This window comes from Carcharodon carcharias, chromosome 12 (assembly GCF_017639515.1).
Source record: "Carcharodon carcharias isolate sCarCar2 chromosome 12, sCarCar2.pri, whole genome shotgun sequence".
Lineage (NCBI taxonomy): Eukaryota > Metazoa > Chordata > Chondrichthyes > Lamniformes > Lamnidae > Carcharodon > Carcharodon carcharias.
The window spans coordinates 133,741,659-133,758,359 of NC_054478.1; the positions used below are offsets into that span (position 1 = coordinate 133,741,659).

At 45.5% G+C, this 16,701-nt stretch overlaps 1 protein-coding gene across 2 annotated transcripts in view; it reads right to left on the bottom strand.

Moving 5' to 3' along the window:
• LOC121285329 (neuropilin-2-like) overlaps window positions 1–16,701 on the bottom strand; it is a 105,382-nt gene that overhangs the window by 18,216 nt on the left and 70,465 nt on the right. For both annotated transcript variants that reach the window (XM_041201814.1, XM_041201817.1), the window contains exons 11-15: window positions 13,661–13,777; window positions 3,987–4,148; window positions 2,496–2,758; window positions 2,287–2,383; window positions 1,002–1,049 (exon numbers count right to left, since the gene is read on the bottom strand). In XM_041201814.1, coding sequence (XP_041057748.1) covers window positions 1,002–1,049; window positions 2,287–2,383; window positions 2,496–2,758; window positions 3,987–4,148; window positions 13,661–13,777 — 687 coding nt within the window. The remainder of the gene's footprint in view (window positions 1–1,001; window positions 1,050–2,286; window positions 2,384–2,495; window positions 2,759–3,986; window positions 4,149–13,660; window positions 13,778–16,701) is intronic.

Below are 16,701 nucleotides of genomic sequence, written 5' to 3' on the forward strand. Positions count from 1 at the left end.
GATCTGATAGCTCAGGCATTTTGTGGCTGATCACACTTGCTGACGTATTCAATGGCAAGAAATGCCGCCCAGCCAATCTGATCATTCAAAATGACCACCTTGGGTCTGGCCTAGTTTCCACAGCGGAGCCTGTAGTGAGGCAGGGAACCACCCAGAATCCACAACAATCAAAAGCAGGAGCTGGGGGCCAAGCAGGATTTCATGATGCACCGTGGCTTTACTTCTTTGTAACTGGGCGATGTGATGAATGACATTATTAAAAATAAAATGACAACACTTGCAACAGCAAACTAAAGGCAGTCAATCTAGAGATCACTTTATGAGATTAAATTCGCTGCAAGAGGCCAATAAATTTGGTCCTCGCATGCCAAAACTAGCCTAAAACGCTGAAACTATGCTGTGATGTATCGAGCGTGCATGCTTCTCTGAATTTCCTCTCTCCATCATTTTAGCTGAGGTGTTAACCTGTTTCAAACAAATAGGTTAAGGCCTCTGTAAAAAAGCGAGGGGAGAAATTCCACACCAATGCATTAAGTTCTCATCCCACAGAGTACTTTCTCAGCCCTCAAAGTTCCAAACTTCTTTTTGCCCTCTCAATTTTGTGGAAAGTCACTCTCTAACTCTGATGCAGACAAAATGGCAACTCTAGGTTCGTTGTTACCATCAATATAAATCGCAGGACGTTCACAGTGAAGATTTTTAGTCGGTGTTTCAAGGTTCCTTGAGTTTTTTTGGAGCTTAATTGATTCACTCCCACTTGTGTCTTTAACCCAAAATCATCTTGGCTTTGTAAAAGCCCATGCTAATCGATCGAATTATGCTGAAGTAATCATAGTTCGAATAGGCTGACGAAAAGAGAGCTGGGAAATCAGTGAGAACCTTCAGTGACGGAGAAAATCCCCTTCCATTACCTCACACATTTCCATATAATTCTGTATTTCTAAATACCCATTTATCTGAATAATTGTCTAGCAGCCTCAGATAAAGTACAATCAACTCACCTGTCGGTGTATCACTAGCATGGATTCCTGGAAAGGCACTGATGGGCTCTGCAAATAAAATACACTAACTGTTAGGGCTTTGAACACACAGGGCAACACTTCACTACAGTCTTGTCTCTTTGTTCCATACAACACCAACAATAACTTGCATTTACAAAGCATCCTTAAAGTAGTAAAACATGCCAAGGTGCTTCACAGGAACATAATCAGGTGAAGTTTGACACTGTGCCAATTAGGAGATATTAGGACATCTTGGTTAAAGAGGTGGATTTTAAGAAGCCACATAGTTTCAACAGACAATCTGCTGGTGTCTTTGCATTCGCTGCAAAAGCAGAAAGACCTGAGCTCAAAATGGAGGCTGACACTTGCATTGCAGTACTGAGGGAGCGGTGCACTGTCAGAGTGTCAATACTGAAGGAAAAGGTCACTATAGGAGGTGCCATCTTTCAGTTGAGATGTTAAAACAAGGCCCCACCTGCCCTCTGAGGTGGATGTAAGAGAGTACATGGAATTATTTTGCTGGAAAACAGCCTATCATCGGTTTCCTGGCCAATATTTATCCCTCAACAAACATCACTAAAAAAGATTGCCTGGTCATTGCTCTTTGTTGGAGATCGCTGTGCAGGAAGGGCTGCTGCATTTATTACATTACAACAATGACTACACTTTAAAAGTACTTCATTGGCTATAAAGTACTTTGAGGTGCCCTTTCTTCAGCCTGAAGTTCCTTCTCTATGACCCTGCAATCCATTCTCTTGCCTGCATGCATCTAAATATATCTTCTTTCTGGTTGACTAGGTCGGCTGGTGTTCCACATTTGTACGTCCTCCTCTCCCCAAAAACCCATCTATCCTAATTCACTATGCAAGTACTGAGCATGAAGTGTGCCAGTATTGCCCACAGGTTGCAAAAGGGCTGGCTTCCCATGTTATGGCAGGTCACACTTGCTCTTAATCATAATATGGAGATGAAAATAAGCAAAAGATGGTGCGTGAGATGGCTGCACATTTTATCATCTGATGCAGAGCTCCTGGGAATAACCTCAGAAAAGTGGTACAAATAAATCAAGGACAGGGAGCATGAAGAAGTATGTGTTAGAGCTAATTCATGCATAATTGAGTCGAGGATTTCTCAATGAATTAGTTCAGATCTCATACTCTTCTAATCTTGCAACATTCTTTCAGCTCCTCTTTAATCTTACTTCACATGTCGCTATTGGCACAAAGTTAACAGGTAACATTCTGCAGAAGCAATTCCCTGCTGATGGTGGGAGTGTGGTACTTACGTATACATTGGTCAGGTGACACATGTGATGCTATGGCGATATCATCAATCGCAAGGTCTCCACTAGCACCATTTCCTGCAATACCTTCAATGATGACCTAGGAGCAGAGATTTAATGAGAAAATGGAGTGTCAGAAAAAGAAGAACACTCACTATTAAAGCAGAAAGGGATTCTACTGTTCTGTAGCTACAATGTAGGTGGCACGTTACCTGATAGTCAACGTTGTATCCCGGCAGGATGATCTTTCCCTCTTTCCACTTGTCCCCCTGATCTCCCCTCAGTGACCACAACGTCACATCATTTGTCCTCTTCCTCAACAGCACCCGTAGGGTGCCAACATTGGCACCGCGCATCTGGTACCAGAACACCATGCAACGGTGGCTGTTGATGGGTGGTACCATGGGACTAAGCAGCCTGGCACGCTGCCCTTCAACCATCTTAGTAGCTTCAATGTGCAGGTAACTCCATTTATCTAAAAAAGGAGAAACATAAAGTGTTCCTTAGATGGAGATATCTAGTCAAACCAATTTTACTTGGCTCATTGCTCTATTTGCTCCCATAAACCTCCTGAAGCAAAAAAGAGATTTTATGTCAATCCATTGGAAGATAAAATGCACCAATGAGAAGAACCATTTGTTTGCCAGGTTGCCAACTCTGGTTGGATGTATTCCTGGGGGTTTCATTACATGACCTCCTGCCTCTAACTGTCAAAAAGCCTTTTTCCCATCTTCAATGTGACTCAAACTGGTAAAGAAAGCGAGGCCTGACCTTCATTTGACAGCTTTCGCCTGATGACGAGCTCTTAAGATGTTGCTGTAGTCATTGACACCTTCTGGTATAACCCCATCTCCTGACTGACTCTTGATGGAGAAGCAACATTCTGACATTTTTGAACTAGCAATTGTTCAGGGCCCCAGACTCAGCAACAACATACATTTATATAGCACCTTTTTAATTTGTAAAACATTCCAAGGTGCTTCACAGGAGCATAATCAAACAATATTTGACACTGAGCCACAGAAGGATGTATTAGGGCAGCTGACCAAAAGCTTGCTTAGAGGTAGGTTTCAAGGAGGGTCTTATAGAAGGAGGGAGAGCTAGAGAGGTGGAGAGGTTCAGGAAGGGAATTCCAGGGTTTTGAGCCCAGGCAGATGAAGACATGGCCACCAATGGCAGCAGAAAACATCAGAGTCCAGAACTGGAGGAGCACAAAACTCTCGAAGGTTACGGAGATACTAAGGAATAAGGCCATGGAGGGAGTTGAAAACAGGTCTCAGCGTTAGATTCAATATGGTTGAGACAGGGTATAAACTCTAAAATTGATCTTGAGTCCTCTGGGCTTGGAGGAGGACAATTCAGTCAGACTTCTGGTTCCTGTTCTCTTTCCAGTGGTACTGGTTCTTCAGTGAAAGTCAGACAAGAACAGGATTGAGCTCAGCTATTGTGATTCCGCCCCCCCTGCCCCCCCACCTTCACAAGCACTCCCCTTAGTGTAATAGCCAATCATCACTCACCACAAGAACGTCAACCCAGGTGAGGTCAGAGAGCAATGGGCACCAGCTGAATTGTTGTCCACCATGAACATGATGGACATCATAGCCCTGAACAACAAATGGAAACCAGTGGAAAGCTCCCCATACGGTGGAAAGAGTGGAACTCCGGGTGAAGATTGCTGCCGCCTCAATTTAATGTTAACTTACCTGCGTTGTGGTCCTGGCTCAGTCCTACATCTTCAAACTTGGAGCTGCCAGAGTGGACCATCCACTTAGAGGTGGCTGACGGGTCATTTGTCCATCCACAGAGTTCATTGTTTTGTGGCTCCCCAATACTGCAGTTGAAGCCTTCGATGCTGGGGTGTATTTCTGCACAGCCAGAAATAAATTGCTGATCAGCAAACATATTCATTCATCCATTCCTTCCCTGCCCTTCTCTTAAAAAACACAATTCCTTCCCTCACAGCCCGGCCGGACAAATGAGGCGTCGATGGCAGCCAATGCTACCGGTAACCAGGATATTGAAAGACCCCAGCAGAAGAGTTTGCCCACCCCACTGTTTTTCCTTTGTCACATTAACACCCACTTCTTACCTAGTATGAGGAACAAAGCAGAACATAGAACAAGAGAAGATGAATAGCATAGATGTATTTAACAGGAAGCTACATAAACACCGAGATTGAAAGGAATGGAAGGTTATGCTGATATGGTGAGATGAAGTAGGATGGTCGGAGACTCATGTGGAGCATAAATGCCAGCATAAAACAGTTAGGCCAGAAGGCCTGTTCCCGTGATGGACATTACATGTTCTTCTAGTCAGGTTAGTGTTGTGTAATTTCAACACTTTTCTCAATCCGTGCATCTGGTGTTGGATTTTAATGGAGTCAAGAAGAATCAGCAGACTTTTAAAAATGGTGGCTGGGGCCTGAATGTGGAAGTCCCACCCCTATTTCCGACAAATCCAATTTTTTGCCAGCAAGGGGGAAGGGGCAGTATGTGACTCACATAGCTGGGAAACCTGGACTCTGCAGGGCCACTTGAACTTGGTACTGAGTTCAAATAGACCTTCCAGTTTGGCTGGTCCAAGGGCCTTCACCCACAGTATGGGTGTCATGAATTGATGAAGTAGATGTGACCGCTAATGGAGGGTGAATGAGGTCAGTATAACCGTCAGGATCTGAAGTTTTTTAAATGACCTATTCTTAAACATGAAAAAAATAAGCTGAAATTGTCAATGAGAGTTTAAAAAAACTGCTGCTGGAGTGTTTTGATTGAACATCTGTCGTAGGTTAGGGAAAACAGTACCATCTGGTTGCGCAGTTTCAAGAGAGGTTGACACTTCCACAAGCGCTATTATTATGTCATTATAAATGCTTGGCTGAGTTTTAAAAGCTACAATTATCTCAGCAGGGAGTTCTAAGCTCATAGTTTGATTTACTAAAGGGTTATCTGTCTTTGATGTGGGGTCTGAATAGATGTGTGCTTGTTTTTATAAGAGATTAACCACTTTGAATGAGTATGATGATTGAGGTTTTTTGCACTATCAAGTATGTGTGAGTGAGAGCTGTGTTAGATTGTTAGAGGTTTTTTTTCAACTACCCATAGCTCCTGTGGTCTGGCCATGGTGGATATTGGGTGAGTGGCTATGGAGGTGTCATGGGGGTATGAGGGGGCATTGGGGGTTTGTGGGGAGTATGGATTGGAATGGGGGTTGGCTGGGAGTTGAGGAGGTGTGAGGGGTGAGGGCTAGAGACCTAAGAGATTTGAAAACAACTGAGACCATGTCCCAGAGAACCGAGTTGGGCCTTCTAAGAAGCCCACAGTACCCTCCCGCCCCTAGGATTTGCTTCCAGGTTTGGCGGGCCTGACTCGCCAGAGTGAAAACTCGGTCCAACAGGGCACTTTAAACTGAGGTAGGTCTGCTAAGGCAGGAAATTTCCCGACTCGAGCCACCTGCCTCGGTAGCAAAACTTTGGACCCCCGTGCCTATTTGTAGAACTCACAGGCCAGGTATAAAGCAGCCAGCTAGAGAGTGAAAGCTCCCTCTACTCCACTCCAACAACACACCTTAGCCCAATCTCAGGAAAAAAACAACAATTTCACCTGTCATCTCCATGGTTTCTTCAGGGTGAGAGTAACAAATTTGCGTTGGCTGTGTCCTATGGGCACTCCTGTTCTCTCAGAACTGGATTGTAATGCCCAAGAATATGAAAATAGCACCCTTACAATTAGCGAACTTGCAAGCAGATCGCAAAGCACAAGGCAACAATTGATAATAACATTCTCTTCCTCAATAATTAGCTTCTTGCAGTTTTACGATTTAATTCCTAAATAAAATGGAAATAATCAACCTACTGCCCTGCCTGGTTTCGTCTGTTTGGAAAACGTCTTAAGATTAAACCTTTAAAGTGGCGAGTCTCCCCATCAGGAACCCTAATCAAATACCAGGATTAGTAATCACTTTGAAAAGGGAATGTAATCCCTTAGTGGTTGAAGCTACCTCTTTAAAAGAGGTCAGGTGGAATTTATTTCAACCCATGCTGTTCTTAATAGCTATTGTGTGTAAAATGCCTTCTTCTGTTTGCTTAAGTCTTTAAGGTTTGACTTAACTATGCAAAAAATGATCAAACAATTATTAATTTAATCTTACATACAAGTCCGATTAAAATAAGCAGGGCTCGTGTTTGCGTTGGCTATGTGTCATTAAAATACTTTCTAGTCATTTGTATGAGACGGGGTTAAAGGGAGAGAGGGAAAAAAACCAAAAATCAGCAGGTAAAAGAGTGCAAGGTTGCAGTGGGGGGTGGGGTGGGGAAGAGAGAGACAAGAAAGGTGTGAAATAGAATGTGAGAAGTAATACTCACGGATTGTGAGAGAGAGAGAGAGAGAGAGAGAGACAGAAAGAGAAACCATGGCAAAGCTTAGTGCCTCCTGCTGTCACCATGGAAACAGGGATAGGAAAGGTAAATAGGGAGGTAAGAGATGCTGAACCTGAGTGATCTCGAGCTGGGGAGGGCCTTCGTTTAGCCTACAACAAGATGAGGATGTGGTGAGAGTTAGTACAGAGGAAAATAAAATACCTCAACAGATCACCTCTTCACACCAGCTGAGGACAGCTTTGGTTCTGATAATCAATGAGAGTTAGCCGAGAGAGATAAATATTTGCACCAAGTCTTGCTCCTGATGAAGATGTGCAGGAAAAATGTGCAATACCACACACCCATTTTTTGTACTTTTTTTTTCAATTGAACAAACTCACCCCAGCCCGCTCCCTAACATTTCAGCTCCTTCCTGCTCTCCATCGCTGAGGGCAGAGCAATTCATGCTGACTGCCATCACACCATTTGTAAAGGCATCAGGCTCTGGCACTGATATTTACAGGAGGGGGAAGGGATCGGGGGTATGTGTCTCAGTGATGACATCCTGGAGATGTTGACAAATTTAATAGCAGGACCTGGTTGACATTTTTTTCTGCAGATGGCCAGATGGGAAATTGCGAAGAAGAAGATTGAGCCAGGGAACCTTGAGAATGGGTTCAATAGTGGGGAGGCGGCGGGGGTTGGGGTTGGCGGTGGGGTGGTTGTGAGGAGGGGGATGGGTGCTTGGAGTACAGCAGTGAGAAGTGAGGGATTGAGGGGAGAGAGGCTGGATATCACAGGGTGGTGTCTGTAGATCAATTCGGGCCATGAGGGAGCATTTTACAATAGTGGGTGGGAATGAGAGGACATGGAGAGGAGTCTGAAGAATCATGGGGGTGGGGGCTCTGAAAATCATTGGGGTTGTCCGAGGATCACAGGGGTTGTCTGAGGATCACAGGGGTTGTCTGAAGATCACAGGGGTTGAATATCAATTGCAAAGATTGTGAATTTCGCAATGGGGTGTCTGCAGTTCATAGTGGGACTGAAAACCATGTGGGTGTATGAAGATCACAGTGCGCTCTGAAGATTATGGAGTTGAGGGGGTGTGAAGATCATGGGGGTGCTGAAAATCACTGGGGAGAGGAAAGGAGGCAGGGAGGGAGGTCTTAGGGTCATGGAAGAAGATTTGCTGGGGAATTGCAGAGTGGAGGACAGGGCAGGGATCAGAAGCACTCCTTCTCCTCCCGGCCCACAAGCAGTGCTGGAAAAGCCCTTACCTACTGGACTGTCAAAATCTGAGGCACAGAACCTCATTTAAATATTCTAATTACTGACTCGCCTCTCCAGGACTGGCTGGCAGAAAACCCATTATGACTAAACCAGAAGGAGGTCACTTGCAGCGGCTTGGGGTCCACGATAGTGAGGACGGAGGAAGGCTGGTCGCGGAAGGTCTGCTTATTGCAGGGCATCACATTTCCAGCACGGCATGGGGACCGGGAGGAGCAGGGGTGCATCTCACTACCCCCTGAGCAAACCTGCCACAATCTACAGAAACATCTCGACCATGGTTAAATTTATCTCATGTCCCCTGGCCCAACCGATCCTGCTCGTCATGGGGAGGGGTTGGAAAGGTTAAAAAAGCCCCTTGCAGCCCACAACCTTCCTGTTTCAGAGATGAAGTTGGTGGTGTTGGGGGCGGGGGGGGTGGGCAGAGGGGAGGTGGTGGTCATTCGGGGATGGGAGAGATGCCATCAACCTCTGGAAAATTGGACCGCTTAAGAACAGGATAATGGAGTCACTCATGTCTCTCTCACACTCGGGGTAAGTTTGTTTATAATTGTGGACTTCAGAATTTCTCAGGAGAATGCAAACTAAATATACAGCACATGGTAGACGATACTGTCAGCCATTTATTTCATTCCACAAGCTTTATAAGTCTCATTACTTACAAGTGCTGTTTTACTTCATGTTCAGTTTTGAAGAACTCCAAAGCTGTGTTTTTGGATGTGGCAACTAGCTATCGAGATTTATTTGTTTATTGGTCAGAATTCACAACAGCCTAGTTTTTATTTATTTGATTAAAACTGGCAGTTCTGTTTAGCTAACCAAAGGCCATCAGCTGAGGTCTAGGCACCAGTGCAAGAAAATGTAGACCACAACACTAGCACTTGGCATGAGACTACTCAAGGTATTCAGGATGTAAAGGTAAATGTTGTGTTTGGGTCAGTGATTCTCTCAGCATTCATCTGGAGTGAGTGGAGTCACGTGTTTCTCTCCATCACTGAAATTATTGGTGAGAACTTCTCTAGATTTTTAAGCTACTTTTTTTTTAAGAATGACAATATTATTGAACCAGTATTTTTCTGGATTTGCTGGATTACTGGGCCGGTGACTCCCTGGGTTTGCTCGGCTATTGGGTCAGAATTTCTCTGGCTTGCTTGGCTTATTGGCCAATGTTTCTCTGTACTATTGGCCAATGTTTATCTGGATTATTGGCCAATGTTTCTCTGTACTATTGGCCAATGTTTATCTGGATTATTGGCCAGTGTTTCTCTGGATTATTGGCCAATGTTTACCAGGGTTATTGGCCAGTGTTTCTCTGGGTTATTGGCCAATGTTTCTTTGGATTATTGGCCTATGTTTATCAGGGTTATTGGCCAATGTTTATCAGGATTATTGGCCGGTGTTTCTCTGGACTATTGGCCAATGTTTCTCTGGATTATTGGTCAGTGCTTCTCTGGATTATTGGCCTGTTTATCATGGTTATTGACCAATGTTTATCAGGATTATTGGCCAGTGTTTCTCTGAATTATTGGCCATTGTTTCTCTAGATTATTGGCCTATGTTTATCAGGATTATTGGCCAGTGTTTCTCTGGATTATTAGCCAGTGCTTCTCTGGATTATTAACACAGTGTTTCTCTGGTTGGTCACATCTGCCACCTGCTGCAGGATTTAGTGCCACAGGGGCATGCAGGGCATCCACTGCCAGTGGCCGTGAAAGTGACAGCGGCGCTCAATTTCTATGGCAGTGGCTCCTTTCAGGGCTCCACAGATGACCTCTGTGGGATATCACAAGCCTCCACCTACAAATGCACCCATGAGGTCACGGATGCCATCTTCACAAGGGCACACAACTTTGTGCATTTCGCCCAGGACCAGGACAGACAGGATGCAAGAGCAATTTATCCAGATCTCGGGTTTCCCACAGGTGCAGGGTGTCAGGGACTGCACTCATGTGCACTCAGATCTCCGTCACAACACGCAGTCAACTATGTCAACCGCAAGGGATTCCATTCGCTGAATGTGCAGCTGATATGCGACCACCAGAAACGCATCCTGCAGGTCTGTGCATGGTTTCCAAGGAGTGTGCACAACTCCTACATCCTCAGTCAGACACAGATCCCTGAAGTCTTCCAGGATCCACAGAAGCTACAGAAGTGGCTCCTTGGGGAAAAAGGGCTACCTGCAGAGGATGTGGCTGATGACACCCGTGCGGCAGCCTCAGACTGCAGCAGAGCCACGGTGTAATGAGGCTCATGCTGCAGCTCACAACTTGGTGGAGCAGACCATCGGGATGCTGAAGATGCGGTTCCGGTACCTGGACCAGTCTGGTGGAGCCCTGCAATACAGGCCGCAGAGGGTGTCATGCATCATCATCGCCTGCTGCGCCATTTGCAACCTGGTGCTCCAATGGGGAGAGAAGCTGGCTGAGGAGGAGATGGAGGAGCTGGAGGTCTCCTCAGATGAGGGGGATGCCGACGAGGATGAGGCTGAGGAGGTCCTCGAAGGCAGCGATGAAAGGGACGAGGCCCTCACACTGGCCAGATGAGGCAGGCAAGCCAGGAGGACCTCACAGCTGCTAGATTTGTGGAGGATGATGATGACATGCAGTGAGGACACTCCATAGATCTTCATATAGCCTCTGTGAATGTCTGGCCGAGGGCAGCTCGCTTGCGCTCTGTGATCAGGGTCATATCATAGTGACGCAGCCATGAAACTTTAGAAGCATCTGATCCTTTGTTCGCCTTCAGCACCTGAGCCCTTAAGGAGCACAGCCTCACTGGTCACTGATGCTGAAGAGCTGGGGACCAGCCCCACCTTAAAGGTGCTGAGAACACAGAGAGAATGATGGAATTCTGTGACGCCTGCCCACGACATTCTGGCAGCAATGACCAGCACCATCGAGGTGCAGGCATCACTGATGTGTCCAGTGAGCGTGAAGGTGGGACCATCACTTTGGTCTGTAGGCTGCACATAGAACAGGGAAGAGACCCTGGATTGAGACATCTGCCTTTATCTTGTGCAGAAAGGTTTCACATCTGAGTGACACGAACACTGCTCATCAGAACAAGGAGCCACAGGCAGGGAGACATTGTTGGGAGTTTATTGACAACAGTGAACATTATGTACAAGTAATTTACACCCGCGCCCACACTATGCAACTACATCTTCTTAACCTCCCTAACCCTGGTGTTACGTCTTGGTGCTCCTTGGATATCCACAGCGAAAGTGGAAGCAGCCTGCTGACTGCTACGCACTGTCTGTGATGACCTTGGCAGGCGTCCTCTGAAGGGTTGGGACTTGGAGAGCCCCAGCCTCCTTTCAGGGTCCTGCTGTGTGGCAGTGGCACCCTTCTCGTCCTGTGGAGCTGGAGCAGCTGAGGTCACAAGAAGTGGGGATTTGGATGGGCTGGACACACTTGGAGTCACCTGGATGGATGGGCCTGGAGTGTGCACCTGCTGATCCTCCTCCCAATGGGTGCCCGAGGGCCCCAGGCTGACTCCTTGAGGAGAAGGGGAAGATGGAGTGAGATCGAGCTGGCCGGCACCTCTCTCATGTACACACTGTTGGAGGCCAACTATGGCGTCAGTGATGGAGTTCAGCCCGCACAGCAGTGCAGGAGCGATGTCCTGGACCAAGGTCTCCATGGCAGCCGCCATCCTACCAGTATTGACGTCAGTGTGTTGACATGCCGGCACTATCAGCTCAGCCTGAAGGCGGATGGACTCCTCCATCGTGCCTTGCAATCTGAGGAATGCAGCGGACATCCCTTCCTGATGTTCCCGAGCTTGCCTTTGCAGCTCCAGCAGCTGTAACATGACCGAGTCCAGAGGCTCGTCATCTGACTCAGACTCAGCAAATTTCTGACCTCCGGCAGTCCCCCGAGTGCCTGGGACCTGGGAAATCCCTGCCGCCGCCTGCTGTGGATCAGTTAGCGCAACATGCTCAAAAGATTGTGATCCTGAAGCTATTCTAAAACTCGGTCCCACCGAGGTGTGTGTCTCTGCGCTGGTGGAGGGTGTGGGTGAGCGCTGTGATGGGACTTCAAGGAGGGTGCCTTCAGATTCTTCTTCTGAGGTTTCTTTGGGGCTTAATTGGAGGCCCTGGGTCATGGACTCTGTTGGCTGTTTCCCAGATGTGCCTGTGGAATCAAAGAGATCATTAGTGCAGGGCAGTGGCCTGTGAAACAGGACACATCACTCACAGCATGGTTGCCTGATGGATGTTGCATTGCTGGATCCTCACTTGGTAGAGCACCGCCGACCTCAAAGTCAGCGCAGGAATGGTCCAGATCATCACCAACCAGGTGGATGGCTCTGTTTTCAAAGTCCGTGAGGACCTTGATTTCAGGCATTCCTCCACTGGCCTGTGACCTCTCCCTGTTGTTGAGTGCCAGTTTGTCCTGCATGAATAGACAGTGTAAGCAGAATGCCTGCCGGACAAGATGATAAGTGTGCCAGGCATGTGCAGGTGGTGAGTGGTCCCATGGATGGGATGAGGACAATGAAGGTGTGTGTGAGAGAGTGAATGGTTATGTCTCTTGAACTGGCAGCGAGTGTGGGCTCTGTGGATGTGTGATGAGTTTGTGAGCATGTCCTCTTTTGAAGGGCGTTGGCACTGACCGTCACTGCCACTGCCTCCCAAGCCTGGTTGGTCATGCCACTGCCCATCCTGTGGCCAGAGTGGGAGTAGAGGACATCGCAGCGGGCCTCCTCAGCATCCAAAAGGCGTTCCAGTGACGTGTCACTAAACCTGGAGGCTGTAGTCTTTATGCCTTTCATGGACATCTTCCCTGCAGTAGTCATGGTCTGGAATCACTGAGCTGTGTGAACATGGCTGGACTTTAAATATGGCGCCCGGCGTGGTGAAGTGGCGAGATGATGGCATGACGGGTGAACGAAAACTTGCCCACCAAGGAAACGGCATGGTTCCCAGGAAAGCATAAATAATGCACGGGTTTGGGACGATACGGCATGAAAGCCCTTATTCACTGCTGGCTGGCAAACTGTAGTTTTACATGCCCGCTACCGCATTTTGTGTAAATCTGGGATGATTCCTCCCAGTGTTTCTCTGGATTACTGGCCACTGTTTTTCTGGATTATTGGCCCAGTGTTTCTCTGGGTTATTGGCCCAGTGTTCCTTAGATTATTGGCTAGTGTTTCCCTGGATTATTGGTCGCTGTTTCTCTGGATTATTGGCCAGTTTTCCTGAATATTGGCCAGTGTTTCCCTGGATTACTGGCCCAGTGTTTCTCTGGGTTATTGGTCAGTGTTTCCCCAGATTATTGACTAATATTTCCTTGGATTATTGGCCAGAGTTTCTCTGGACTATTGATCCGTATTTCCTTGGATTATTGGCCACCGTTTCCCTGGATTATTGTCCAGTGTTTCTCAAGACTATTGGCCCAGTGTTTCTCTGGATTATTGGCCAGTGTTTCCCAAGATTATTGGCCAGTGTTTTTCTGGATTATAGGTCAGTGTTTCCCTGGGCTATTGGCCATTTTTCTCTGGGTTATTGATCAGTGTTTCCCTGGATTATTCGTCCACTGTTCCCCTGTGTTGGTGTTTAACAAAAATCTATTTTTGTCAGCTGCAGCAAGAACAAGAATAATTAATTTAACTACAAGAGAATTTCTTTCGTATTTTTGTTACTGGCATCTTCCGAGAATAGTTGAAAATCAATAGATTTGTAAGAAATGAAAAACAGCAATCAGTTTATTGCTGCAATGCCACAGAACTTACCAAGAGTATGTGGGCTGGCCATGCAGGAAGGATCGTCCTCATTGACACATGGGGCCTCTGTGGCATTCTCTCCAATCCACTGTGTGGATACAATAGTTGCAGCAGACGTGGTGGTAGCTGGAAGAATAAAGCAGTTCTACTGAGTTCACGTGGCTGTTGGCAATTTGATATTACATCACTTCAATATGTATAAAACCTGGTGGGACATCTTGAACTGAGGATATGCAATGGAATGCAGAAGGTTAAAAAGATCATGGACAAAGTGCCGGGGAGGGTTAGGGATTGCAGTTATTTAGAGGTTCATTCATGTCTTCAATTCATCTCAAAGCAATTCGCAAACAGTGAACTACTTTTGCTGCAGACTGGATCAGCTGGATATGAGGTGAAGTGAGTTATCGGAAGGGAGGAACTAAACCAGTCTGTAAATCCATACGAACTTGCATTTATATAGCACTTTTAATGTAGCAGTGCATTCCAAGTCACTTCACAGGACATATTATCAGACTAAGTTTGGCACCAAACAACATTAAGAGATGTTAGAGACAGGTTGGTCAAATACAAGTTTGGTCAAAGAGGCAACTTTTAAAGAACTCCTTAAAGGAGGAGAGAGACGTAGAAAAGAGAAGTTTAGGGAGGGAAATCTGGAGCTTGGGGCCTAGGCAGTTGAAGACATGACTGCCAGACGAAGGAGGTGGGAGATGCGCAAGAAGCCAGAATTATAGGAGCACAGAGATCTTGGAGGGTTGCAGGACTGGAGTAGGTTACATCATTGGAGGAATATGTACCTCAGTGCATCACTGCCTGCCAACTCAGAGCAGGATTTCTCATTTTGATTAACCTTTCCACAAATGCATTTTATATAAACCTTGCCTGGATCTTATAATTAATGACATTATAAACTACTCCCCGACAGATTGACAAATTGCCTTCACTTTGCAAGTGAGCAAGATTCGTGCAAATCTGCTCCATACAAATTTGCAAGTTATGAAAATAGACCTTCATAAATGTAAATGTTATTAAGAGACAATTATTCCACACACACACACACACACACACACACATGCACACACACCACCCCCCATCCACCCCCAAAATCTGTGACCAATTTAGAACACAATGTGCCCAGTAAAACTCTAAGTATATACTTTAAAAAATGATGTCTGGCCTGTGTCTCAACTTCAAGACATGAAGGAAAGAGAGAATTAAAAGACCAGTTAGTATTCTGGATAATGTTTACTGTTGCATATTGGAACACAGTTATTATAAAAATGAATGAATCCCTTTCTTTCCTGGTCCAACTTGGCACAGTTTCAAAAATGGTCTGCAACAAATCTTTTCTTGATCACAATAGCTTTTTAAAATTCCTCAGAAGCTTTGCATTAAATCACTGCTAAAAGCAATCTCCTGCCAGTTTCCCAGAATACCTGATCCAATTGATCTGGGTTCAGTAACACACATTACACCTCCTAATAAAGTAATGGGATGGAAAATACAAAGCGCGAGCTGATTGAAAGAGCACATAATCCAGTCTGATGCTTCAATGCAGTACCAAGAGAGTGCTGCAATTTCAGGGATGCCATCTTTCAGGTGAGCCAATAAACCAAGGCACATGTCAACCTTCTAAGGTAGATGTAGAAAATCCTACATCACTATAGCCAGAAGAGGGGTAGGGCTCTTCCTTGCAGCCCTGGCCAATATTCATCCCTCAACCAACATCACTGAAAGAGATTATCTGGCCATTATCTCTTTGCAGTTTGTGGGACCTTGCTGTGCACAGATTGGCTGCTGAGTTGTCTACTTTACAACCATGGCCACTTCAAAAAGCACTTCATTGGCAATGTCCTGAAGTTGTGAAAGGTGCAAGAATAATGTATTTCTGCAATAGAAACTCACAAAAGAAACAGAGAATGATTCCTTGTCCAACAGTACGTAAATCTATTGACACCAAATTAAGTTCCCACATTTGACCAAAGCATAGCTCCACATCCACTGCTACAGTCAATTTCTGAACCAAGCTTGCTGGCAGCAAAAAATAGTAAACAGTCATTGTTCTGACTGACAGATTAATCAAAAAAAATACATTAAATAGCATTAGGAATTTTGTACTTTCCAATTTCTGGTTGGTTGGTGAAGCTCTGAAATGCTCTGGTGGAATTTACAGCTTTAACTTAAATTCCCTTCCACAGGCCTCCATTTTGAATCTTTTGCGTAAAAGGGCATTGTAACTCAAGTCAACTAGACAATTGGTGACAGCTTCCACTAAACGACAACAGTGAGTAACTCAAAAATTATTTTGTTGTCTGCAAACTGTGTTGGGGCAACCTGAGGTCCTGAAAGATTATGTAAAGGCAGAATTTTCTTTAAATACCATGAGGTAAATTCCTGCAACTTTCCCCCCCACCCCAAAATATACTTTGTTCCTAAAATTTACAGAAGTACATTACAAAACATTTTGACTTCAAAATTACAGAGAGTGCAATAAAATTCAACTTGTCCTCATACAGCATGTTCCACTCTTAGGTTCCCCAAAACAATTCTAATACTCTTGATATTTACAATATACATTCCACGTCAGGCATATGGCCTGAGGGCAAAATGGTTCAAGTTGAATATTTTAAAAAATTACAATGTAATTCAACTTTTCTCCATACAGCATGTTCCACTCACAGGTGCCTCAATATAATTTCAATACTTCGATATTTGCTGTAGGGTAGATCTACCGTCCGGCGGGTCCTAATAAAGCCTTTGTAGTCTTAAGTAGGTTAACTGTATGTATTTACTAGCTACAAGAATGACGTACATCTATACAGTAACGGGTTCAAGCTGTGAGTTGTCTCTATGCTTGCTTGTGCACACGATTCTGTCCAACACTAGACTGACCCCTAGGCTCGGACCAGGTGTTCTTTATATCACTGTGCGGATGGTACTGCATTCAGTCCCACATTAACTCTATATGTGTCAGACCCTTAGACTGAAATATTGACAATGTCCATGTCAGGCATATAGCCCAAAGGGTTTTGCACAAATTCCAGCCCCTCGGT